General features: G+C 40.3%; 1 protein-coding gene and 1 long non-coding RNA gene across 5 annotated transcripts in view; one reads left to right on the forward strand and one right to left on the reverse strand.

Moving 5' to 3' along the window:
* Positions 1-27456, forward strand: part of nfic (nuclear factor I/C) — a 217052-nt gene that overhangs the window by 45325 nt on the left and 144271 nt on the right. The window contains exon 1 of one of the 4 annotated variants that reach the window (XM_015365457.2): positions 9153-9234. The exons of 1 other annotated variant lie outside the window; for it this stretch is intronic. In XM_015365457.2, coding sequence (XP_015220943.1) covers positions 9232-9234 — 3 coding nt within the window. In that variant the 5' untranslated portion in view covers positions 9153-9231. 2 more of the 4 variants (XM_015365455.2, XM_015365456.2) reach the window with 2 other exon arrangements.
* On the reverse strand, positions 86-9089 carry LOC107079668 (uncharacterized). The gene is made up of 2 exons (XR_001480605.2): positions 8999-9089; positions 86-1108 (listed from the first exon to the last, which is right to left on the reverse strand). It is a non-coding gene; the product is annotated as an uncharacterized lncRNA (long non-coding RNA).

Below are 27456 nucleotides of genomic sequence, written 5' to 3' on the forward strand. Positions count from 1 at the left end.
GCAATTTAAAGTGTCTTAACTTAGCAGACAAACATAACTGATTTCTAAGACATGTAAATAATACATTGACAGCTAATAATAAGAAGAAGTTTGAAAGCATAATTTGCTTTAATGACTTACTTTCAAAATCCTCTTGATGTAAAGATTATACAAACTGTAAAATATCCTGATCTTCAATTATAAATCTAGGAAGTTTTGTTGTTCACTTTCTTACATGCATCTTACAGAGACCCCTGTGATATACGGAAGAGTAATTGAATATCTGTAATTAAATAATCAATGCATTTTTTATTTTATATTAAATAGCACATCATTGATTTTCCCAGCATATTAATTAAAAAATAATAATTCAGATGGACAGCAGATAATTCTTTCTACAATCTTAAAACCATCTGCAAAAAAGGGTCATAAGGGGGTTAAGGAACATAAACCCTTACAAAAAAGTGTTCACATCACATCTATTATTTCATGACTAAGCACCAAAATTTGTTCCAAAAATCAAAACATCTTTGCATCTGGGGAGGATGTGCTTTCTTTGATTTGACTGTTTTCAGAAATTTGTTTATGTCACTCGCACTTAAGTTCATGAACTGATCAAGTGCTGATAACGTCCCCAAGGACCCTAAAACTAAAAACAGGAGGAGAATGAAGTACCAGGCAAACAGATTAGGGGACAAAGCTCTTGGAAATGTTCTCCTAACAAAAATAAGCCCACACATGAAGTTGGGTTTTCAGTGTGTGGAGGACTCTCATGTTTAAAAACCCTTGGTGTAGGGTACAGTGACCTGCTGTGTTGTAGGTGGGAATTGTTCTCGTTCTTATGAGAAATGATGTGTTGTGAAGTCAGGGCAGAACACAGTTAATGCCACCTGTTGGTAGGGCAGGCATGGGAGAGTAGAAATACCAATACAGTTTGTGTTCAGGGAGACAGCAGCTCCTGTTCCTGGGTTGGCTCCTAGAGATCTCGGTGGGGGTGGGGGAGCTGAGAGCATGTCCCCAGGGAGGCAGTGCTGTCCCATTTCCAGCAGGTCAATGTATAGGATTGCAGGGATTCGTGAGGACAGCTTACGATTGGCCTGTCTGCCAATCACTCTCCACCAGCTCTGAACTGAGGCAAGGAGACAAAACGGGGACGGGTTGTGATCAGAACGCATCGACTGTGGCTTAGGTTTATATCATGATCGCTGGAAGTGCCTTGTACAAGTGACAGCCCTGCATCAAATGGAGTGTCAGCCTGTAAGAAGAGGAGGTTCCACCAGCACGGAGCAAACGGTGTGAAATTTCATGGAGGTTCTCAGGGCTCGGTGTTGCTGGGCTGACTAAGAGAAGTTCATATTAATGCAAAGTGAAGCAATTCCCACATCTAGACAATATTCAGACTTGCTGAGTAATGCATTAGCTCCAGCTCACTTCCTTGCCATTACTCAGTAGGTTTTAATTGCCATTTACCAATTCTTTTCTAATTTACATCTCTCGAGAGAGACATTTCTGAACAAGAAACTGATTTGAGCCCAAATGGTCCAGAAATGGTTAAAAGGATATGTTCCCTTTCTCTGGCCGAGCACTGAACGGTTTTCGAGTTGATCATCTGTAGTATATTAAATAGTATTTATTGTCTTTGCCCAGTATTTCAGTTACTGGGTTTCCACAGCGATTATGGTGTATATTATGCATTTCTATTAAAAAAAAACTCAAAGTGAAAATGAAAAGTTTTGTATTTGCCTCCTGTCCCCAGTTTTGCTTGGAACAAGAACGGGATTAATAGTTGAATAAAATCATTGTGTTAATCATTACCAGTGTCTAAATTGTAATGGTATTACTTGAAGAGAAGAATGTAGAATTTCAAGAAGTCAAAACGCCGACAGAAAAAGAAACTCGGTAGGGTTTTACTGAAAGGTGAATCAGCCAGGTGGCATGTTAGGTTAATTTTTTATGTTTAAACGTCTCATTTCTAAAGAGCTCATTTTAAATCCAGCTTTCATCGCCATTGATCTCATTTTGGCTTCACACCCTGTGAAGCGCATTCATCTCCTTCTTAAAACTAACACTCACTTGTCACAGTGTGTTTTTCTCCGGAAATTCCCGAGATGTACTGTAAGCAGTTCCCCCAGTCCCCGACTTGTTGGAGATTCTCATGAGCACCATGTTCGAGAGCATTTCAACAGCAAAAAAATTCAAAACGTGCAGGTCACTGTGGAAAATGTGTTTGAAAATGTATGTACAGGGATTCTCCTATGTTCATGCCTGCCTGTGGGAGAATTTATTACTCAGAATGGTTGCTACTACAGTATACAAATGTAGACCATATCTAGAAAAATATATCTAAATTTCCTCGTCTTTAATGTCCTCCTCCTCTGTAGCACCCCATTTCTTGTGTTTTTTTTCCCCTGGGAATGAATTTAAGGACTTTTTAGTACCAATAATTTGTATTAAAACAATTATTTCCTTTTTCATGAATGAGCGAGTAACACTCAAAGATACTGTGGATGAAAATACAGTTAGCACCGGTGAACCATCACTGGTTGAGAGAAGGAGAGAGTTGCAGAAATTCAGAAATATGTTTCAGTTTAAATCTGAAATATGGAACTTGATGTTGACCTTTCCAGAGAGGGAGAGACTGTTTTTTGCCAGTTGATTTAATTTCAGGGGATTTCTGGATTAAATAAAAGCAAGAATCCAACATTTTCGTGTTCCTAGAAACTTAAGGTTAAAAAAATATCAACTGGAAAAATTAACCGCATGGAAAATGAAAAGTTAAGGAATCAAATAGTATTTGACAGATTATAAAACATTTTAGACATTTCACATGTGTGAGAGGGTGAAATTATACTTTCAAATGTCATAGAAGTATATTGTGATTATACCATGTTGCACAGTATCTGTTTAATACTAAAGCACCTGAATTAACTTTGAAAGCAATAAGTGTTTAACTGTTACAATTGAAATCACTGTGAGAAAAAGTTTTTTTATGAATATTTACAAATTGTGACAAGTAATACCTGTGAACAAATTGTACTGTCGATAAAGGGTGTCTGTGCTCATATAGACCAGTCCAGGTAGAGACTGAGGTCATATACAAATTTAGGATTACTTTGAACTGTGCAGTAATTATGATGTTCAGGCTTCAATAAGTGGAGAAAAGTTATTTGCAGGAAGCTACTCATTTTAATTTAAACCTGTACTGAATCTCAGCCCAGTACTTCGAATGTGCCAAGAGAGTTTTTTTAAGCGACGGTAATTTAGTTTGAAAGTTTAAACATTGGCTCCGTGTAAAGAAAATGAGATCCACAGATAATGTACTTAAAATTCATTAAAAGGTATTTTGGATTCAGTACTGCATATTTTATTATTATATTTTGTCCTAGATTGTTTCTCACCCACGCAAATCTATTTTAATGATGTTTGAGAACGCGTTCCGGGCTGTCTTAATTGTAATAGTGGATTTAAGCCCATCCGTCCGTGCTGCAGGTAAGGGAGAGATCGATAAATCGAGTGAACACCTCTTTAGTCGCACTCCTCTCCACTGCCTCTTGTTTCAGGACAAGCAATCTGTTTTGTACGCTATTATCTGTTACGCACTTAAGCGCAAATCAGCGAAGCTCAGTCTGTTGTAGCTACTGTAAGTTGCAGCTGAGGTTTGTTTTGTTGCTAAAACTCGAGGATTTGCAAAAGAGACAAAAATTCAGTTAAGAACGGCTCCCTTCCCCCACCTTTACACACGCGCGCATACATCTATCAGTTGTTATTAAAATGCGATTTATCTAACCCCTGTTTAAAAAGGCGGCGTGCTGACCCACGCATGGCAGTGTAGTTGTATTATCATTGTCAGATAAAACGAATGTATACTGCACACTTAGCAGGGAAAATGTAGAGCCAGCGAATGAGCCTGTGTTCTGTAGAAAAACTGCGAGAAGAACCGGATTGTGGTTCTCCTGTGTGTTTGAAGGGACTGCTGAGGCTTCCCACCTTGTAAACGCGAACAGCGGGGGAGTGCGATATTCTGCTTTCTCAGCGAGAGAACTTGCTGTTAGACACGCAGGTTTTTACTGTCAGCTACTGGACTGTTTATGGAACATGAGATTGTTACATTTTAAGGAAAGCTATCGGACAAACGTTGTGTCGGTATTGCCTGTTAGAATTGTCGCAATCGACGTTAATTACAGCGATTTTTAAAATTAAATACCTATATTGGCGAGTGCGAATTCTAAACTTAGAATATGGGTTTCCCCGCAGCCACATTTCCGCGAGTTACTGTATACAATAGATTCAGTCACAAATGTGTGCGACAATTAACCAAACAAAAGTGTGATTTCGTTAAAGAAGTCCGTCAAGAAACAGTTAAAAAACTGATGTTGATTTATTCCAAATTTTGTCGTCTAAATCGTAACATAAAACGCTTTCATCATGTTAAGGGCTTAAATAACGCGAGGCATTAAAAACGCAACAAGTGATATTGGCCGTAATGCTATTTTTTGTGTTGTAATGCCTTTCTTAATGTATAGATTGTTAATCAAGTTGTAACGTTAGCTTCTGTACTTTTTGAATTGTACAGAACTGTTTGATTTTTTTTAAAATAATTTTTACATAACATTCCGCTTTTTAAACCGTTACAGGCTATTACAAGTCGCCATAAATTTAGTTTTAAACGGTTAAAAATGTAAGATTTTAGTCACTGGAATTTGTTTTGAGCAGTACCTTTCACGAATTTAATTTCATCCCTTAAAAGCAAATCGTGATATTGTTTTAACTAAAATCTGTGATTTAAGACTGATACGTTATTTTAAATTAGCTTATTTGACACAAAAGGGTTAATCACGCTGCAATGAAGATTTCAGTCATTCGAAATGTTATTGATTGTATCAGAAAGTTGTGTGTTCATTTCAATAACAGATTAAGACAGCTGGCCAATTCACGTCGGGTTAATTACTGAAGACAAACTGAATCAGGGCAGTGCGATTCTAGTGAATTGACTTTTAATAACGAGAACCTATATTAATTTTACTAATGCGATATTGGTCTTTCTGTTAGTCTCGACCCTTCATGATTCGATTTTTAAAAACTGATGGAGATTTTCTTTCTCATCCCTTACATATGTGAACTGTGGAGACGTTTGTCTTTACTGGTCTAATAGTTTGCATTATTATTATTATTATTATTATTATTATTATTATTATTATTATTATTATTATTATGGCGAAAAAAAACTACTTAAATTTGTACCCTTTTCCAAAGTTGGAACTTATTCTGTTGTTCGGCCTCCTGGGACTGGAACCACAACCTGGTCAGCATTTGGATTTATGCTGAGCAATACGATTGTAGTCCGAGTGGATAAAGAGTTAATCATCATCATCATTATTAGACAGGAAACTCATTAATCGAGAGAGCTGTGGCCTCGGCGAAGAATGTGTTGGGGAGGTTACTAGTTTTAAAATAGGGCTGGCCTGTCCGCTGCCCCGGCATGCAGGCACGGAATCATGAATGTATTTTTCGAGGGGTTTTTCTTTTTTTTGGGGGGGAGTCCTGTCTTCTAATAGTTTCTAATGGTTATCCATGTTGTTCGTTTGGCTGGCAGAACAAAATAAAGTCACGTTGTGATGATAGTTTAAAATTCCAGTGTTTAGCATTGACTCTGCATAAGATGAGAAACTAAGCGAGATCTTTGGACTTTTAAGGTTTTGATTGAAGACAGGTTCTATAACCTAATGCTTTAATCAGATTAACATGACTTCGAATCCCTGTAAGAAACATTACCCATTTAAATACCATTTATTTACCCATTTATATATGCTTTATGAAAATAGAAATGTAATGTGAACTAATGATTACGTAGTTTGTCTCTCCTACTTTAAATATAGTATTTGTACTTGCTGTAGCCTGTTCATGTAGTAGTTGATTGTGGGTCGGTTGTTATTCGGTTTGTGATAGGTATTTTGTAAAATACCTGTCCGTGAAAGCTGACTGTATTTTTTATTTTAAAATCAGAGTCATTTGATAATGTTTTATGTCACGTAACGGAATATTATTTCGGGAAGTTTCAGTTTTTCAGTTTAATATTCCCCCCCATGCTGAACTCAGAGGAGCAACCTTTTGGCAAGTGAACTTGTAAGCTTCCGAAATCACAAATTGCTTGGATATATCCGGTCTAATAACTCCGAGGACCGCAGGAATAGAAGTCTTCGCTTGTTCTGATAAGTAATCGAAGACAGAGCTGAATCTTTTGGGACAAGTAGTATACTTTACGAATTCTGCATGCACCCTATTGAAGTGGCGGGACATTTGTTGTTACAAGGAAACTCACAGTAATCCTAGCTGGAGCACACGTTTCCAGTGCGCATCCGGCTCTGTCATCTCTAACAGGTTGAAATTGAAAAACCTAAAACGTATTACAAAAAAATATTTCTAGCTTGTATTATATTTTTCTTAATACATAAAATATGTAAATTTATTGTAAATCAATCCGACTGCAACATTTCATGTCACTACTGCGGTTAGCTGAAAATATCTTTTGGTAAGGATATTTCATTCAAATATCCTTCATTCAAATGTTGCACTCCAAAATTATGCCAGATAAATTAAATAAACGGTTATTAAATTCGTATAAAACAGCTTGGTAGCCCATTTATGTAAAATTAACAGGTGGTTTGTAATTTCATTAAGACATGTTGCATAGAAGTAAACACAATGCAACATTTAAAAAAAAATCAGAATAAAAACTTAATTGGAGTGTTTTCCTAAACGACGTCCTTGAAAATGTGTAGAAAGGTATTCTATAAAGCGCCTTACCGTGCAAAAAGAAAAAAAAAGTAGTGTTCACAAAGTTATTTTTTTACGAATAGGGGGATATTTTGACCACTCTGAAGTTTTAACACAGCACAAACCGATAACAGGGGAACTTTAAACATAGCACAGTTTATCATATATATTTTTTTAAAAATCAGTGATCTGTAAAACTACAAGGTTCGTTACGGTGTTTTGGGCTTGCGTGTTAGCACGTGGGAAAGCAACCTTTGAAAAGCACCGCGTGCGTCTGAATTATTATTTAAAGGGTTATGAGCTGAAACAGCGAGTGAAAAACTCGCACCACTGTTACAACACGTGTACCACACTGGTGAAGCCTTATTCTCAGTACAGACAGATCCAGCATGTGCACTATTACATGGTTCATTTAAGAAAGTAAATAATGTTATTTGAAAGCAGGGTAGCAAGCCTGTTGTTTAACTCATTCCTGCTCTCTGCAGAAAAATAACGCTTCTCCCAAATTGCCGATAAGTCTTGGTCACCTGTTGGTTTAGACACGCAGAGGGCTACGGTACAGCAGTGTGTTAGATACTCTGAGCACTTACACACTGTACGTGGACAAGTTACCTTGAGCGCGTTAACGAGGTATCTCACGTTTCTTACCTGATAGTTTTTCATGTGCTATATGAATCCCAAACGTGAGCCTCATTATTTACAGGCTGAAAGTACCTTACGGCACTGTAAACGACATGCAGTTGTCATTCGGTTTAAAACACTTCGGTACTGTCAATTGTTGGCCTAGAGGCACACTAATGAGATTCTTCAAACAGGGGTTGATACAATAATAAAGAGTGCAATTATTGTAAAATACCCTAAGAACAGTTTATTCTTTCAAAATAAGTTTCTTAAATACTGTACATGAATATAAAACTTTCCTTCGTGAACTAGGCCAACATAATTCTACTCTGAATGATCTTCAGTAGTACGCTAGCCAAATCACATTTGGATTAAACGGAGACGGCAAGAGACTACAAATATTAATGCTGATTTTTCAGTATTGCCTGAAAAAACGCGGAGCTACTAAACATTTTATTAGTCGTGGCGACGTATTAGATGGTATATTGTACGTAGATTCACTATTTTCCGTGACATTTGTGGTCTATATGTTACATAAGCCGTTTCGGGTTCAAAAATAATTTTTAATCTGCAGTGGACTAGAACGAAGTGTATTTTTTTTAATTTGAAAGGTATTTTTTTTTCGTACAAAGTTTTACTCCCTGCGTTTTAGACACGTGTCCCGTATTCGTGTGTCTGTTTTGTGTTTACGCTGTTTCAGGATTCATTTGGTTCACCCTTAACTCGGCGGTGAACTGTTCAGGAGAGCGTCTCTTCTGGCGTAGCGTTCCCAAACTTCAGACCAAGGTAGTTAGCAAGCAGTGCATCGTCATGGCTGTGCCTGAGGACTTAAAATGAACAGGCGGGCATGGTTTAACTTGGCGGTTAAAAGGGGACACTGTCACCACACCGGGGACTCGTTTATTACCTGCACCGCGGTCTCTCTTGCATTACCTGCACAAAACCCTGCCCGAGGACTGTTCTACCTGCTGTGCGGAGAGAGCACACGCCACAAAACGCGGCGCAAGGGGTTTTCTGCTAAGGAAAAGGGGATGCTGCAGGTTTCCCCTTAAATAACTTTCACAGACACCAGCCCGCCCGCCTGTCTTCGGCGAACACGAGCAGCACAGCGCCCCAGAAAGCGGCGAGGACACTGTATTAAATCGCGCTAATAGCGGATTTGCATAATGAAACCCGGAAATAAATAGGACGTAAATGACAGCCTTTTCTTTTTCTCTTTGCGAATTTTAAAAGCCCCCGGTGCTGTAGACCGGGCTATAGCGTTTCTTTTTTTTATGAACTACGCCATCAAGTGCAACACTAACACACTACCACAGTCCCCCACCCCCCTTCTCCATTAACCTCCGCCGTCTTTTTTCATCTATTCCGTCTTGAAGGCGACCGTAAGATCTCCTTGGAAGATACAAATCAGGCCATTTTTGTATGGATCTCCAAAAAAAAAAAGAAGCTAGCCCTTAAAGCAGAGACCACGTTATTTCAAATCTATGAGACCGGAGAATCTGCACTGTAATTTTATGCTACAGGCTACAACATCACAGTACAGCGAGGCAGCGTCAGGCAAGACACTACAGCAACAAACTGTGAAACCGGCGTATTATAAGATCTGTATTTTATCCTCTTGTACCTTGAAACCGGGGTTTTGCACCGAACCGAAGCCTCAGTCCTCGTATCGGACGCGTTTTATCTCTCCGTGTTCATTTCCCCTCGAAGAGCAGGGATTATTTCTTTGCGAAGAGACATGGATGAATAATTATTGCCCAACAGGATCGACAAGATGACCAGGCGCTGAACTGCGGTGCTGCAAAAAGCCTTTTAGCTACAACTTTTTTTTTCTGGTTTTGTCAGTTTCACTTGGCAATGGTACGTTACAAATCAATTTCATCATTATTTGTCGTTATTCCAAAAAAAAAAAGATGCACGCCGAAATGATCACGAGTTTGTTCTTAAGACGTATGGAGGTAATACAGAAGTCTTTATTTCTTTTCTTGCCGTCTGTTACTCTGTTGGTCCTTAGCCAAGCGGAGGTTTGTGGGAAAGGTTAGAAAATGTAGACATGTATTTATGTATAGGGGCGTAATGAACAAAATAGCGAGCTGCCTGGCGTTTCTCCCACGGAAAGTTGTTAGTTTTTTTGCCAGCTAGCTCGCTAGCGCAGGATAGCGCCGATGCGTGCCTACCATTGGGACGCCGGAGGCCGAGCTGAACTTGAAAAGCTGCGAGACGCCGTCCTTGGCTACACTGTAGCGGAAAATGGCCGCAGCGAGAGCCGGAGGCGCCCCGGAGTAGACTTGAACCTCATACCGACAGAGGCGCACTCTAGCTGGGGCGTTCTGTCGGCAAGTGCCGTATTAAAGCTACGCGCACCCTCTTGTCAGAACAGCCAAGCGCAGCTGTGTTTCTGCGGAGCTGGGGGATAGATACATACTGTAACTACACGTGCACGCCTCGATACGTGAATGTACAGTAGATGCAGACGTATACAACAGATACAGAAAAGATACATTTTAAAAACGATCATTCCCATGCAGCGATGATGCAGTTAAGTAAACTGAGTTTGAAATGAACCATGTTTTCAGTAATTAAAGACACCTACTGTACCTTTCATAACATTTGTTAGTATATAGGATGATATGCATTATTTTATTGTGTTTCCCCCGTGAGGCTTTTGCGAATTGCGTTATTGTTATTATTAACTGCAGGGTTTTAGACAATACTATCTGTCTTCCAATATGCCTTTATTTCAGGCCTGAATAAAGTTATTGAAGTAATACCTGCCTCGTAACTTAAAACAGCTAACTTAAAACTTTTATTTTACCAACTTTGCATTACTTAAACTTCTACCTTCCAAAAAGATAGGATAAGAATTTAATAAACTATCCCTTTATCCCTCTGTACGGTTTATAGGTACTGACATGAAACATTGTTTTATTTGCTGAATTTTGTACTTTTACCTTTTCTCCTTTCCTGAATAGAGTTAATGTCCGCAGTAGCCAGTGCTACTTTTTGTAATAATTGTACTTTAAGCACAATTTAACCCCCCTCCAACACACACACATTTCCCACTGAAAGTAATTTCCTTTAAACTTTGGAATTTTGTAGTACTGGCAAGAATATATTGTCCTGTTTTATATATCTCCCAAAGCCTTCCTGGCTTCAGGTCGAAAATAAAACATAAAACGTCCAAGCAAGTTTTGATAGGCCTTTAACTTTGGCATATCCGTTTTCTGCAGCCTTGTTAGAGAATCGTGCATCCCTGGCAGCCGAAATAATTATATAAAGTCATAAGAGGAGAAAGGGGTCATTAAATTGTGAACCTAGCAGGCTTCGTTGGCATTCTGCTGGGGCTGGGAGAATTCCTCAGCCGAAACCATCTTGACATTCATTTTCTTATTACAGCTCTGCACTCTGAAACATTTTGGAAGCCTTCATAGCAATGTACAGCGCAAAGCAGTTCTCCAAAATGGTTGTGTTAGTTGCTGTGGGCATGGATTGAAGTAAACTGGTGCATTTACTGAGACGAAACAGGTTGAAACGAACCACCCTCCTCTCTCTCTCTGCCAGATTCAAAGAGTTTTCTGTAGAGATGTCGGCCCCTGTAATATGCGAAAACAGGATTAAGATGTGACATTTTACTTTTCATTATTCTCTAACATTGACACAGAAGGATAGAGCCTTCGTGGCAAAAAGTTATTTTTCCAGCATTATTGAGGACAATATTATGCATTTTTTTGCCCAGTTTGTCTCAGATAATGCAGTAGGCTAGTTCTGTTTTTTTTTTTAATTTCCTTTCAGTTATTCTCTATTCAGATCTGAAGTGAAACCTCATGTGGTTGTCAAGATATTTACTGTACGTTTTTTTTCCGACACTGCAAACAAGTTCCGAGATTACAGTTTTAAATCTGCGATTTCATGTGGCTCTATGGGAATTCCAACATTTCACTGTAAATGCCGGTGATGATAAATAGGTCACTTTTCGTTATTAGTTTCTAGAAGACAGTGCAAAATGCAATACTATGTATTTCTAGAGGTTAGAATTAGAGGCATGCTTTATTTTCAAGTCTGACCACCCAACGTTAACTGTGCGAAAAAGTAACATTAGGTCGTACTGGGACATTTTGTTTCAAACCAGGGTGGACCGCGCTCATTATCGAACTATGAAAAGCAGTCTTAACTGATCTGCATGAGAACATTAATTATTTTGCAAATGCATTTCAGCAAACAGTCCAATGAGCGATCAACAATAAAACGTTGCTTTGTACGTAAGTTGCAGACTGCAGGGGATGGTTTTTTTAGAGGCGTAGGTTATCTAACATTTCACGCATTCAAAATAACTTAAAAAAGCGATTTAGACGAATGATGTTAAAAATGAAACGTTGTGCGCGGACGGCATCGAAATCAAAGTATTCTCCATCCTCGTCATCGTTGTTTGTGTTACCGATAAGGCAGACTCTGCTGCCCCTCCGGTGTGAAGCTAGTGGCCGGCTCCGACATTGGAGTCTCACAAGCGCCTCGTTGGGCAGCGTTACGAGACGTGTGATTTCTGACTAAATCTGTTCGTTCGCGCTCTCGGCGGTTCGCGTTTGGGTCGGGCTCCCCAAATTGAAACGCTCATATTAATGGAAAGTATGTGCGCTACAAGACACTCTTGAGTTGGTATTCTTCCTATCACGGGACGAGCGCACTTAAATACCCCCCTCTGGCTGGGCAACAGACAAGTCATTCGCCGTTTTCACAGTCAGAACCGGATACCGGTCACGCTTGACAGGTCTCCCATCTTCCGAGCAGATCCGCTCTCGGTCGAGGCCGAGACGTGATCACGAAGACACCACAGCGTGTGCTAAATGTTTCTCCCTCTCGCTTTGGGAAAAACAGGGATACTGCATCTTTAAGTCAGATGTAGTCCCTTTTTTGGGATGGGCTATTTTCATAACGTCATTTCATTCCTCCCTCTTGTTCATTTTCTCATTCTTTAATTCTTTCTCTCCCCCATTTCCTAAATGGAACAGATTTTTCAAACCTCCACCTCTCCGTGCTTTCTCTGATTTTTAATTTTTTTTTTTAGTCTTGCTCTTTTTTGTCAAAAAAAAATATCGCTGGACCTAGCAGTAAAAGGCGATGATGAAATTTTGCAAAATGACTCAGTAACTTTTCTTTCTTAACATTTGCCAATTCCTAATCAGTTTCATTGAACCATGATGTATTCGCCTCTCTGTCTTACTCAGGTAAAACGATTTTCTTTTTCTTTTAGTGTCATTAGTGCATGTTGTCGGTTGTAAGATCCAGGCACTTCTTGTTTAAAATGCAAATTGGCGTAGTTGAAAAAAGGGCGGGATGAATTCTGGCACAGTCCTTAAGGAGACTCAGAGCTGCGCCGCTATATGGCAGCTTCGCGAAGACGTTTTTCGGGTTTTTTAAGTGCGGCTTTTTTGGAAAGTGCAGACTTAATTCCACCTTTGAGCTGACAGTCGTGATGAACAGTTGTAGTACTTCAGCTGATAGCACTGTAGAGGCGTTCGCGTCCGTGTCAGTGTTGAATATACAGCACGGTGCTGCGGGGTGCCAGCAAGTGCGAACGCATTCGTGCGATACATGTCCATTTCAGCTTCTACTGTACGTGTGCTTGTACTCGCATTTTAAAGAATATGCATGTGGACATGTGGCGCGGTTGTGACGGCCACAGGCAGCTCTGGAGAAAGTGTTTTTCCTCCAGCTCTGAGATAGCTTTACAGATGGCTAACCTTTCTACAATCGCTGTGCGCCGTTGCTGGTTCCTGTTATAAATAAGAAAAATGAAAGAGCTTTGAACAATACCGAGTTTATGAAAACATACCGGGAAAAGTTTGTTTTTTTTCCTCATTGGTTTATTAGTTTGTGATTGGCTGAGGTCTGAAACCGTTACTTCGCTCCTGTGCTCCTGCCGGCGGTCATCACGAGCAACCTGATCTTTAGGGGCTTTGAACTGGACTTGAACTGGGCTGGTGTGTGATGTCCTGTCCAACGGCGGGTTGGTCCAGCTTAGTCAAAGCTGACCGATCAGGCTGGTCGATGGAACCTCCTGCTTTCTCTCAATTTTTTAAAATTCTCATTAAAATAAAAACCACATGCTCATTCATTACAAAGCAGCATTTTGGAGTAACACATCTAATTCAAGATCTCTGATGAACACAGTATATATACTGTAAAAACAAAAGTATACTTACTTTTTTTTAGTAATTTGACTCTTGTTTTGCTGTTACTAGCTTTTGGGAAAATCTGTTGTTACTATTTTACTATATTTTCTTACAATTTTAAAAGCTTCCTCTCAAGTGTAAGAGAATTGTAAAAGCTTAATAATTTGGGGGGAAAAAGATGAATTTTTCCTGTCAGATGACCTTTGTGTTTGGCATAGTATCTTAGCATCGTACTGTGACTCCAGAAATTTACATGGTGAGAAAAAAGACCTACACATAGGATATTGGATTCTGTCGAATTTAACTGAGGTTGTTCTTTGCCCTCGATTTTCGGGATTTTAGGATTGTAACTGGTTTTACTAACAATACTGCATTATATAGCAACAAAAGAATCTGTGTTACTTTGTTAATAGTAGAATTGTGATCAAAACTAGAATTTCCTAATATGCAAACTCTTCTGTCAGTCAAAGCAGGTAGAGACCAGGGCGTTCTGGCTGGCTAACAGATGAGAAGTGGGTTCCAGATATTGACACAAAGCTATAGTTGGTTCAGCACATGGTTTCAGTCCATGCCAATGGGAGATGATAAGATGAGCACCAATGTGTGTGCAGAGTGTGCTGGCTCAGCCAGAGACTGCTAACTGTCCATAGGGTGATACTTGGCTCGGCTTTCAAAGTCAGGCACAAGTGATCGTGCTCTTTTCCTTCAGTTGTTGATTTTACCTGTCACCCTTTTACTGAAGTGTGGAGTAATTTCTACAACATGCACTGATCGGTGAATTGAAGGCAACTCCAGTAATATTCAGACGGTTTTACAGGAAGTGAAACTCCCCTCTTTTAAAAAAAAAATCTAAATGTCATTTCTGTTTTACAGTAAGTTGCTGTGTCCATACACATACGGCAGTAAAGTAGGAAATGTTTTAGGATTAAATCAATATCCCTGCTTAGTTTTTCGCACACTTTTACAAGGCTAAAGGTCTGTATTAGTAACCAGCAAAAATCAATTTAAAAACATAATTTTTATTGTGAGTTATGTGCCGTTTGAATTAAAAAAAAGGATACCAGTGTTTTCTGTTTTTCAAATTTCATAAAGAAGAAATGATCGTAGTGTATATAATGTATATCATATACTGTAGAGGTTTTGTGAAAATTTGAAGTTAATGATCTATTTACAGTGCATACACTGAAAAATTTGTGGTCATAATATTTTGTAAAATATCCAAAAATATGTTATTGAAACAGTGTTTATTTATTTGCCTACACACCTTGCTGTTAAAGTTTAAAAAGTCATCATTACCCTGAAAGAGGTAATGGAAGCATTACTATTTGTTTAATCACAAAGTAATCAGAGATTACTTTTTATTTTGTTTTGTCTTATCAGTTTACCAGTGCCTTGTTTTAGTATGTGAGAACAAAATTGCTCAATTGTTTTAAAAGACGACTTTTAAAAACGTAGGCTTTGACTTTGTATTATGGGCTTATTGCTGTTGTGCAATTTGGTTATTTTTGTGTAAAAAGGTCAGTATATCAATTTTATCGCTGAGTCCCAGTAGTCAATAGGTTATGTAATCTGAAACATGTCTGAAAGTTATATTTTTTTGTGAAATACAGGGCTTGTGATTATAAAAGCAGCACCAAATTCTTATACAGCAGTTTAAAAATAGGTGATTATTAAAGAATGTGCTAATCACACACAAACAGAGGTTCATCTTAAATAAAGTCCAAGTGTGCACGCTGAAAGCTAAGACAGTATTGTTTTTGTGCCTGTTCTCTCATTTTTTAAAAGAAATATCAATGCGTTGCATGCAGATACTGGTACCCTAAGCTAGTATATATTGCCCTGCTCATAAATCATTACAATTTCACTGACATGTGCTGGGTTTAACTTTCATTACAGTGTGTGAGGCACCTAATGTGCCAAAACCGAGAGCCAAATATGGTCTGGGTGTCAGTTTGAGATTTCGAATAATCCTTGACCTTCAAACAGATGTTAAAATTTACAAAAGCCATTTTGAAATTTTAGCCATGTTAATTTACTTCTTCTTATTGACGCAGAAGCAGATTCGATAATGTCTTTTGTTGTTAATCGTGCCAGTCGCTCAGTGTTCCAAAAAATTTAAAAGACCCCTAGATTCACACTCCACTTTTTAAATAAAAATAGTTTTCTAAAATCAAGTTTATGTTAGAGCCAAACTATATGCTGAAACAAAACAAAAATGCCTGCCATCTTTGTAAATAGAACTAGTTACTTAACAATGGTTTAAGAAGGTTGGGATTTATTCTTAAAAGAATTTTGGATGGCTTGGTGCACCTCGTATTCAACTGTTTAAAAATACTAAAAGGAAATTATCCTGTTTTTCTAAAAGTAAAATGTGTGTACTCCTCATCTCCAAAGCTGGTTGGTACAGTTTATCAAGTTGCTTTTTTTTTTCTAAGCATTTTTCTCCCTGGAGGATTTTCATATTTTCAGGGTTGCATTGTCTGAATACCGAATCAAAGTCATCGAGTGTGCTCGGGTTTGCAGTCTGCAGGGCCTGAAGAGATTTGATTCATTCTGTTTGTTTTGTTTTTGGGGAGATTGTGCAGAGAACCTTACATTTATTTTATTATTGCATGCACCGAGTAACAAACTGCTGGCCACACATGTAATTATTTAATAGTTTAACTAATGTGTAACAGGACTGAGTGAGCGGCAGGAAGGGGTTTGCTCGTGCTGCAGAACTGCGTTGTTAAGCAGACACTATGTTTAGTTTGTCTTTTTGTTTTTTCTTGGAGTCCAGTCTCTGCTGTTTTTAAGGGAGACTGGTGCAGTGTTTCCACAAGGGTGGGGAGTACAGGGGTAGCAGTTAGATCAGATGAAGCCCCTAGTGAGGAGGCTTTGTGCGGACGAGGAGTGTTCTTTAATCAGGTGTGGTATTGAGAACTTTCTGAGTGATTCAATCAAGAAAGCGTACTGTATGTGTAATCTGTAACAACGTGCAGTGAGCTGTGATTAGAGGCCAGTGGAATAGATACAGGTTATGTAATTTTTTCTTTCCAGGCTTTTAATATAAAAATGGTGCATAGAGTTTCATAATTAGAAACAGTAACGATTGTTGAAATGACTGGTCCCTCTTATGAGTGGATGTAAGCTCTGTTGCGCAGAGAACTGCAGACTCATGACTTGCTCCACGCCCGCTGAATTTTAATTTGTTTTCACCTTTTTCATTTTTAAAATAAAATTTAGGCTGGAGCGCTCAGTCGGTGTATACATGCATTTGTGTGTTTTTGCTGAATATAGTATGTACATGTGGTCTGTCAGAACTAAATATCTTTTCATCATCATTCTCAATAACAGGATGTTAAAGTGTTTATCCCCAGACAAGACCAATAACCAACAATGCACCACTTGTATACTGCTTTGCACTTCTTAGAAATTATTTGACTGACAAAACTTCCAAAATAACATATCAAATTCTAAATGTCTGACTGAATGGGTTCGGCCTGTTACAGATACAAATGGATAAAGTCACTGAATTGTAATAAATGGCGTAATGTAATAATGGGTCTTGCACTGGAAGATATGTTTTGTGTCGGACACTGCTGAAACAATACAGCCGTCACTTAACGATCTCTAACAGCAGTGACAGTGTGATCTTTTGGTCTCTGGTCAAGTTTGCGCTTTGCACAAAGCTGACCAGCGCCGATCTTGTACTGCCCGTGTCTTGGTTTCTTGTTCCAGTACCTGTACCTATCTTATCGTGGTGTCTGTATGTCAGTTCATGTTGTCCTTCAAAGTGCCGCGTCCTGCTCCTAACGTCCACTCCGTTAAAACCCGCAGCTTGCTGTCTGCCCCAGGGCAGCGGGTTTGCCGTGGACCGGCAGGCTGGATGTGCTCAGACTGAGGGATGTACGGGTGACAGTATCGGCGCAGCCAGTGTCCCAGTGTCCCCGCCATCACCTCCGTTGTGGCCGTGTTTCCGCAGAGACACGCAGTGTGCCTGTGCGCTGGCATGCTCTTCCTGCGCTGTCTCGTTTGCGCTCGGTAGCGCGACGGGAGGAACCGCTTCATTGAGCCGTAGGTTAGAAGCTCATGCTACATAAGTGGTCATTTATTTACTTATCCACCTGTCTTAACATCAGCAAGATGCGACCCCTTCGTCGAGAAACTTACCCCTCGCACTCCCTCGTAACTCGACAGCCCAAACCTCATTTCCATGTGGATAATTTCATTAAAGCGCGACTCGCGTTCGTGCATTTTTTGATTTTTTTTTAAAGCGGTGTTCGTAACCAGAGGCTTTTGGAAAAGCCGGTTAATTAAAGATGAAATGTGACTCCCTCCCTCTCCCTGCCCGGCCCTGCGGAGAAGCTGGCCGGGTCGGCGGCGGCGGCGCTTGCTGGGGCTCCGCTCCGAGCGCAGCGACACCCGTCTCGGATTCCCGGGAGGAGGGACGAGCACTGGCACCGCGACTTATTTATTTATTCCTTTAAAACACCGGCGACTTGTCTCTCTTTAATATGTATGTATTTCCCCTCTGGGGAAAATCAAAGTAGGCCACAGGGCGAAGTGAAGCCGGAGCCGTGCTGATGTCTCCCTCTAACGAGAGCAAAGGCACCAGCTCCTACTCATACTGTACCTGAAGCGGGAATGAATACCAGATCATTTCAGTAGTGAGCTTCTGACACGGCTCCAGCCTCTGCTCCTCTTGTCGTGTAAGAAGTAGGAGAGCAAATTAAGATTTAATGAACCGGTGCTCTGCGCTGTTGTGAGATTGTCGATCACTTGACTTACCGAGTATTCTCTAAGTGCAGCACACATTGAAGTGTTTGCAATGGTATGTATCCGACAGCAGTGCCCACAACATCCAATAACAGCCACAGAATGATATGATTTTTTCTCTAGCTATTTGGGCTGGATGTTTGTGCACCTGCTGTGTTTCGCTCTACAGATTTACCCTGGCGCGACTGTCTAGCGACACCAAAAAAACATCCAATATTGTCCAATATCTGCCTGCTGTCGATCACACAAAAAAAAAATAATCATTTTGTTAACGGCAAGATGCTCGTTATGTATGCAGAGCATCTAGGAAGCCCTATTTATTTTGGAGTGCATGTTAAATTCAAGGATGCCCTCCTGATAATAGAGGTCAGTATTCTTCCTCTTACATTGCTACTTCGACTTCTGTTGTGCTGTTAAGTCAGTGTCATTTCACTTTTTGACACACTATTTTTTTAAAGATAATTTGTTTTTTCAGTACCAGTTTCATCTGGAAGCTGAGATGCTGACTTTCCCCCCCTAGTAAAAGGGTGCATATAAAAAGAGCATCAGTCCAGAGGAGATTCTGTTGTTTTAAAGAACATTCCCGGCTATGTTTGATTAGTATTGTATACCTGGGAGTTCCAAAGGCTGCTGATAACATACTTTAAGGGCAATTTTTTTTCCGAGACGGATTAAACAACTGAAAGATAATTTACTGAATACATTACTGAATACATAAATACATTTATTAAAACAGAGCTTTACTTTCCATGAGACATAAAACATGCCTCAGTGCCTTTTTAATTTGGACAAATCAAGCATGTTCTTTTGTACAGCATTTTACAATTCTTGCTTCGCGCAGTGAAAATCACGTCATAGCAAAAGATAATGGAACTTTTCTGTTAGAACAAAAGCCATTCCTCACACTTTGTCGGGCTCTGTAATGACCGCTTTGTCCCAGTTTCCTAATGGGAAGTTAGTAGTGCCACATTAACAAAATATGCTACCATTCACACACCTGCTCAGAAAGCACTAGTTTTTTTCTTATATGTAGCCACAATGAATCTGTACTTCGAACTCTTTGTCAATGGAAGAGGATTGCACATGTGTCATTCTGTCCAGTCTGCTGTCTTTGATATTATATTGTTGATTTTACTGTTGATGTAGTACAGAAGGAAAGTCTGCATTGTTACATATGATGCAAGATTATATCCTTGCATTAAACTGCTTAATTCATGTCATTCTGACTGTATTAATGTGTTCTTGGAAGTGATGGAGAGCAAAGGATCCTTAAAAAGCGAAAGGGGATAGTTCCTTGAATTTGCATGTGTTCTTTTTCTCCTTAAGGATCCCAAAGCACTTACTTCTTAGGAGGGAACTCACTTCATCCACTGCTGATGTGAAGCTTCCACCTGGAAACTTGGGGTAACACCCCTACTCTTGCTAAAAGTGCCAAGGGATCTTTAATGACCAAGTAGTCAGGACCCTAGTTTCATGCCTCACGCAAAGCGTTGTGACTCCTATGCAACAGCCTGATCTTCCTTCGAGGTCTCCTATATCTGTTCTGATCTGCCTTAGCTTCCGAGATCCAACGAGATCAGGCTACAGGGCGATACTGCTGTCAATGCATGACACATTTTTGTCAACGGCTTAACATTAATTTGAGCCCAAATTTGTTTTAAAAAAAGAACCAAGAGAGCATCCAAATGAATGAAGTCTCACTGCGGACTTTTGCCAAAAAGCTGCACATGCAGTGTAGACTGATTTCCCGTTCTGTCATCCCATCTCGGCTTTTGCACGCACCTGTGTGTGGTGATTAATTTACGGATGGCTCAGCCCAAGTAGGAGGATGCCTGTGTATCGTAAAATAAACAAAAACCACCAGAATTTGCGAAGATTATGCCTTTAGTCAATCTATAGGTTTGATTCAACTTTCTTGATGACGATGCCTGGAAGTGTGAGGTTTGTTTAGTAAACCCTGGGTTAACACTATAATAAAATAACTGTGCTTGGAAGCAAGAGAAAGACATTTCCTTCGGATGACATTTATCTGAGGACTCTAATGAAGTTCAGTTATATCCCTGTGCTGATGCATTATGTTCTTATTGCTCTTCAATAAGCATGAAATGGAAGAACAAACAGCTTTCTTTTAATACTTTAAGTCATGCAGGATCCTTAGGAGCTGTGAGTCACTCACAGAGACAGTTCAGCAAAAGCATTGTCTTTCTGCTGTCGCTGGTCTGTGAAAATGTTTTCCTCAGTAGGCGGTAGTAAAGGATTGTGCTAATCATATGCACCACAAAGGACGTGTAGGTTATGAATTGTTTTTTTGTGGCATGTGAGAAAGTGGCGTAAAAATGTAAATTGTTTCTTTTCCCACCCACCCTGAGAGAAATGTCACTTTAAGGGGAAGAAGTCTTTAGGTAGAAGAGGAATGCTGTAGTTCAGCAGTTGCTTTGTTTTTTATTTAGTGGACTTGAACTTTGGATGTTTCTGCTGTGACTAATGCTTTGAAACAACATTGGTCAGTCAGTTGTGACTGTCAGGAAGTACAGCTTCCTGTGATCCTTGTGTTATATAAGGAAGATGAAGTAACGTCACTGTGCAGGTGATCCTTAAACCAGGGGCAGCCAGTCTGGGTCCTGGACGGTCACTGCTGTGGCAGAGTTTCTGGGTATGCTGGGAGAAGTTGTTAAATTAGTCCCATTAAGCCAGTAACGAGCTAATTGAGCTTGTTGAGAGCCAAGCTGGAATGAAAAACGTCAGAGACACTGTCCCTCCAGGACCAGGGTTGCCCTCCCCTTTGCTTTATTATAGCTAAGATTTATTTAAGCTGCACTGTTCTTTGGTTTCTCAAATGTATGTTTTTTCCTGGAAAGGAAAGACTGTTGTAAAACTTTAGGACGTTTACCGTGAGCAACATGTTTTTGAAACATCTGCTGTAGTTAGGGCAGTGTAGTGGTCAGCATTGCTGCCTGTCAGCGCTGGGGCCCTGGGTCGGGCCCTGGGCTGCTATCTGCGTATATTCTTCCCGTGTTTGCAAGGGTTTCCTCTGGGGGCTCCAGCCCCCCCGTCCCAAAAACATGCTTGTAGGTTAATTGGCTTCTGGAAAAATTGTCCTTGGTGTGAGTGTGTCCGTGTCTGTGTCCGGTGTGTGCCCTGTGACGGACCATCAACCTATCCGGTGTGTCCCCTGCCTTGCACCTGTTGCACGCCAGGACAGGCAGTTGGATAAAGTGGTTAGAAAACGAATGGGTGGATGCTGTAGATAAAAAAATATATATTTTCCTTGCAGCAGTGACCCCTGTTGTTCGAATGGAAAATAGCTGCCAGCTGAGGGGTAATGCTGAAGGACCTACATTAGCTGAAGCAGTGACAGGACTGTGGTAGGCTGGTAGACTCATAGAGAGCGTTTGCTCCTTTGCCTCGCTTGGCTTCTGAGATCTGACAAGACCAGGCTAGAAATGTCTGAGTCTCTGTTTGCTGTACAATGCAAATCCCCATCCATGGAGATATTCTGCTGACATCCAATCCAAAAGTCTGTAGTTCCGCCACTTTGATTAAGCAACTAAAAACAACTCAAATTTGCTGATCTCATTTTAGGATGAAGCAGCCAGCAGCCTGGTCTGTTGTTCCTATACTATAGACTGTTGAAGTTAATTGTGTGGGCGCAAGCCATATAATGAGACCCCTGTTAGTTGAGCCAGAAATAAAACCGCCCTGCTTTCCTAATGCGCCAGCTGTTCCTGAAGATGTTGGACGATGTGCTTAAGGTGGTCAGGTGGTGATGTGTCAGATGACAAGACTGGCCATATAGCAGGTGTAGTTCTTGTGGGATTATAGTTCTATCTCCGTTCAAATCAGAATAGTGTGGGCATTGTCTCTAAAATGAGTGGATGTTGATGTAGGGAAATGACTTCACAATCCCAGCTAAAACATATGGAAATCCCAAAAACTATGAAAGATAAGATGTAGTGGTAAGATATACATGTAATGTTCCACACAGTTGTCTGGGCCAAGGACTCTATTGTGGTCTTGACAGCGTAATCTTCTAACCTCAAATACTGTGGACTGGCACTCAGTATTCCTGTGGCCCTTTCATATTCTTCTGGTGGTACAGTTTGTTTTATTGTGGTCTAGTTCAGCAGGATGTTATAAATGCACAAGCCATGCTTATTCAATAATCTTAACTTTCTGTGTTAGAGCCTTCTACTATAGACTTGCAGATCTATAATCAAGATCTCAGGTTCTGCACACTGAACACCCATAAATAAAAATATGAATTTTTGAATTTTAAGATAATTTAGCAAAAATGTTTTTCATCTCTTCTCAAAGCTGCTCTTTATATTGTAATAGAAATGACCTTAATATGTTGCATGCTTCTTGTAAGAAAGCATACTGTATATAGATTCGTTTATAACTAGTTGAATTATCAGCCCGCCATAATGCAATTGAAACTGGAATTTTGTGAGTGGAACAGTGGCTGAAAGGTTAAAAGAACCGGCTATCTCCTTATCATAGACATTTTACTTTCAGTGTGACTGATTGGCCACTAAAATGGAACTGAGCTTACTTGGTAAACTAGAACAATTTCCTACAGTGCTAAAAAAGAATAAAATTTCATCTGCTTTCTCCAGTTTGAAATAGCAGTTCATCAACCCCCTGTCTTCTGAGTTACAGTGCTGATGCTCCACGTCCAAGCTGCTGTGTGGCACACTGTGGATTTCGGCCTTCAGATCTCTTCTGTCGTCTGAGCCTGTTTCTGAACATTGAAACTTGAGTGCCGAGATGAGTCGCTTTTCTGTCATTTTGCTATTGGGATTTTGCAAATAGGCAATCTTGTCGCCAAAATCCTGGAGTGGATTTTATTACGAACTCGTCCTCTTTTAGAATAGATGACTATAACATTTAATCCAAGTATTAGTGAGGAACTAACTCGCTTATTAACAGTTCATTCCTTAAAAGAGAATTTCAGGGTTTTCTTGCAAGACAGAATTTATTCTGTAGAGACCAGCAGGAGATGTCAGGAGTGCACAGATTTCCCTGTGGTGGTATTTTTCCTCTGTGATTGAACCCGGCTTTAGACTTTCTTTTTATGTGCCGCTGTCTTGGTTGGATGTATTCTTTAAGAAGCAAGAGGTATTTGTTCTGTTTGATTTTCCTCTTCAGATAGTTGTAGCATTGCTTTAAGGAGCTTGCACATCAGTAGGCTTCTGTGTCGTGGGAAGCCTGCCTTTCAACAGGGGTGCTACAGTCTGCAGACAAACTGAGCAACTCTGGTTTGTTTTTTCAGAATCATTTTGATTAACCTTCCTTTGTAGTTGTTGGTATTGCTAAGAAAATGTCATCATATGCAATTTACAATTTATAATGCTTGAAATACTTTGTTATGCTCCATCCGTACTTCTAGTTTTGAAACGCTAAATGTATGCTGCATATACTGGCACTCTTTGGAGTATTTTAACTGTAAGCAACAGTAGAATGTTTGTACTTTGACATCTAATTAGGTTACTTATCAAAGATGCATGGTTGAGCTGTTACGTGCACAGCAAAGGAAAAAGGTTTTCTCTTCATAATAGTTATGATGTTGCATTTTTCTAATGTGGTCCTGTGTTTATGACACAACCAGACTCCTTCACAATCCTTGCAGACACTGCTGTCAAAGCCCTGCTTGTGTGTGTGGGGAAAAAAGTGAAGGACTTTAAGATAATGTCAGGGATTCATGGATAGAATGAATCAGTTTCCCTTAAATGTCACAAATGAATAGAATATTCCAGTTAAGTTTCTGATTCTGTGGATGTTGAAATTGATGTAAAATAACCACAGTGAAATTGGAGATTTGTAAGTGGGTGCAATGATCTACTGTATTTTTTGTTATATGGCTTTACAGTAACGAGACCAATGTTTTTCTCATGGAGATAAGATGACGTTTTCTGATAGCATTTTCATTAAAGCAGTTCGTATTCCTAGATGTTTCTTCAGATATAAATGGTACTTAACATTTAGAGTTTCCTCTTCTGATTTCATAGTAAAACATAAGGTTTATTGTAAGGTTTATTTAAATAAAAAAAACTAACAATTGTCTACAAATCAAGTGTTAGCACTGATTTTTCTAAAGGCTGTTAATTTAATCAAAAGTTGTCAAATTCATGTGCAATGGCTTTTTCTTACAAATATGTGAATTAATGAGCTCAAAGTAGCGAGTTCTTGAGAAATGCCTTAGGAATAATGCCCAGTGAGCTGTTGTTGTTTTGTTCAGAAAGGTGTTAATTCTATATTTCACCCTGTTCGAAACACCGCCCCCAAGTTTATCACTCAAGTGAAAACAGATCTCCCCTTCACACTTGCACAAACACACGCATGCAGAAACACATGCGTAAATAAACACACATACACATAAAAGCCAACATTAACACACTTTCAAGAAAGGAGAAACCAGCACCCCCTGCCCTCATACCTCTCCCAAGTGTCATACCATTCTATTTTGACAGTTGCATGTGTATGTTTCAGTTAGTAGCCACTTATGTGGATTATTAATCAGCCATATTTGAAATTAACAATTCATGTCAAGCTCCTATTTCTGTGAAAAGACCACACAGCTGTACAAGTTCAAACACCCCTCAAGCTCAGAGGCAGACAGCCCTGGTTTTTGTGTTCTGCGTTCTGTGTTTGTTTCTGGTTCTCATTCTGCCTTTGACCTTAATGATTTAAATGAACCAATTAAGTAGGTAAGAAGAAAAGTCAGCTGTGCTTCCCAGGTCTTAATTAGGTGCTAATTGAAAAGCCTCTGTAAGCTGCAGGAATCCTGCACTGGAGGACCACAGTAACTTACTTCTGTTTTAGCCTCTGTTTCCCTCATCTTCACTTTAAGCAAGAATATAACCTTCTTCTCCGCAAATAAATGTCTCAATGAAGATAGCTGTGGCTCCCAAAAGAATCGCTGAAAATTGCCTATTTACTATAGTCGGTATTAAATACTAATGGTCCTTAATTATTGAGATGGAAAACAAATAGCTCATCTGTACTGGAAGACAAAGTTTAGAATCGTTTCCACTGCGAAAGCAAGGCCGGGCGCTAGGTTTCAGACACTGGTGGTGATCAGGGTTAGGAATGGGGCAGGTAGGCGGTTTTGTAAGGTCGTCCTGCTGTACTGAGACAAGAAGCAAGTGGCAGTGTGTGTGTAGGTTGCAGTCTTTCGGCAGCGGCAGTGAGTCCAGAGATACAAACGGAATATACTTTCTAGTGCACAGCAGCATGCAGTGGAGACAAACCAAGCCGGTCAGACATCAGATGTATCATGCAACAAGTTGGCCTTTGCCATGTGATGTCATCTTCCTGTTAAGTCCCGTGAAGGCAGATGGTGTGTGTGTTAGTCACAGTCCCTGTCCAGAACCCCAGAAAGCAGTGAAAGTGTGTGCACCTCACCACAAGAGCAGAGGGCCAGAGCACTGTGAGTACAGGCGTCTGTGTTGCCTAGGCCGGCCAGCAGCCAGGTTCCAGTGCTCGGTGCCACATCACCCCCCAGAGTCAGCTGGTGGGACCTCCGCTAATTCAGAAATCTCCAGGGCCTCATGAGTTCTGCATTTGAGCAGATGGGAAGTAAATCTGTTGTGCAGTCACTCTTGTGTGTGTTTTTTTGACTGATAAGTCACTATTAATAAATATAAATAACGCTCAAAGGATACGTTTAACACAAGCCTGTGCTTGTTTTTTTTTTTTTTTTTTTTTTTTAGTTTCTGACGCTTGCTAAAATGTTCCAGGGTTGCATTCACAGCCACGAAGCTTCTGCTGTTGATTGAACTGGGGCGTGTAGGGGCGGCAGTGTGTGGGCGGGGGTCTTCGCTCGTTCCGGAGAAGAGATGCCCGCTCGCTGGCTCTGGTCCTTCATGCCAGCGTTCCCCAGGTGCCATCAGGGCACTTCTCGTTTAGTTACCGTGGTCTCCGTCTGCGTCGCCGTGGCGCCCGGGTAAGAAATAATTCACCCGGGGTAGCTCACATTTTGGATGCGAGTCGGTTTCCTCTCCCGGTACGCTAATTGCCTTTTCTTCTTAATTACAGGGAAGCGGTGCTGACCTCATTTTAGCTGAGATGCCCCTCTTATTCATTTCCAAATGGAAATCTCTTACCTGCCTTCCACTGCGAAAGCAAGGCCGGGCGCTAGGTTTCAGACACTGGTGGTGAAAAGGGTTAGGAATGGGGCAGGTAGGCGGTTTTGTCTTGTACTGAGACAAGAAGCAAGTGGCAGTGTGTGTGTAGGTTGCAGTCTTTCGGCAGCGGCAGTGAGTCTGGAGATGCAAGCAGAATATACTTTCTAGTGCAGAGCAACATGCAGTGGAGACAAGCTGTGCTGAAAGTTGTTGCTACACAAATGTCTGCAGGATCGGTGAGCATAGTATTAACAGATTACTGTCAGCATTTATTCGGTTTAATCCTATAAAGCAAAAACCATGGTCAAACATTTTTGTCTTATCCAAATGAATACAGAAAAAGTTTTTTTTCCCACTATCATATTTAAACTTTCAACACTTTTCTTTGATTGGCCAGGAAGACAAGCATCCACTGGCAGGGGAAATTCATTGTTCGTTCACGTTGTTTGTTCCTTTTCATCCAGGCACTGCTTTTCTGTAACAAGGTACAAAAAGGCTGAAAGATTGATAACAAGTTTAAAAACAAAGAATAAAAAAATATAGGACCTTGGATGTAAACTGCAAAGGTTTTCTTTGAAATACTGCAGTCTCGTACACTTCCAGTAACCCTTCCAATGCAGGAGCTCCACAGTGATTAAACCACCTCATGCTAATTCAGCTCTTTCAATGCACATGAAAGGCCAATAGCAATGAAAGTGAGCCATTGTGAAAGCCAGCCGGGCTAGACTTCGTCACTGGGGGGGCTGGTGGGTGTTTTTCCCCACGATTGCCACCTGTAGAGAACCTCAAGGAGATCTTTCTGTGGGTGAATAGTAGTCGATTGCATCATTCACTGAGAATAAAATAGAACAAGTTTTAGCTGGCTCTAAATGTGACCTTGAAGGCTTTTCGCTCGGTTCAATTACACCATTTTGCCTGGAATGAAAACCTCTGAGAGCAGAGAGCCTATTTATCTAATATACTGTACGTACAAGGGTTTTAACACTTTCCAGCAGCTCTCCGCGCACAGAGCCCCAACACACACTGCA

This window comes from Lepisosteus oculatus, chromosome 29, assembly GCF_040954835.1.
Source record: "Lepisosteus oculatus isolate fLepOcu1 chromosome 29, fLepOcu1.hap2, whole genome shotgun sequence".
NCBI classification, from domain to species: domain Eukaryota; kingdom Metazoa; phylum Chordata; class Actinopteri; order Semionotiformes; family Lepisosteidae; genus Lepisosteus; species Lepisosteus oculatus.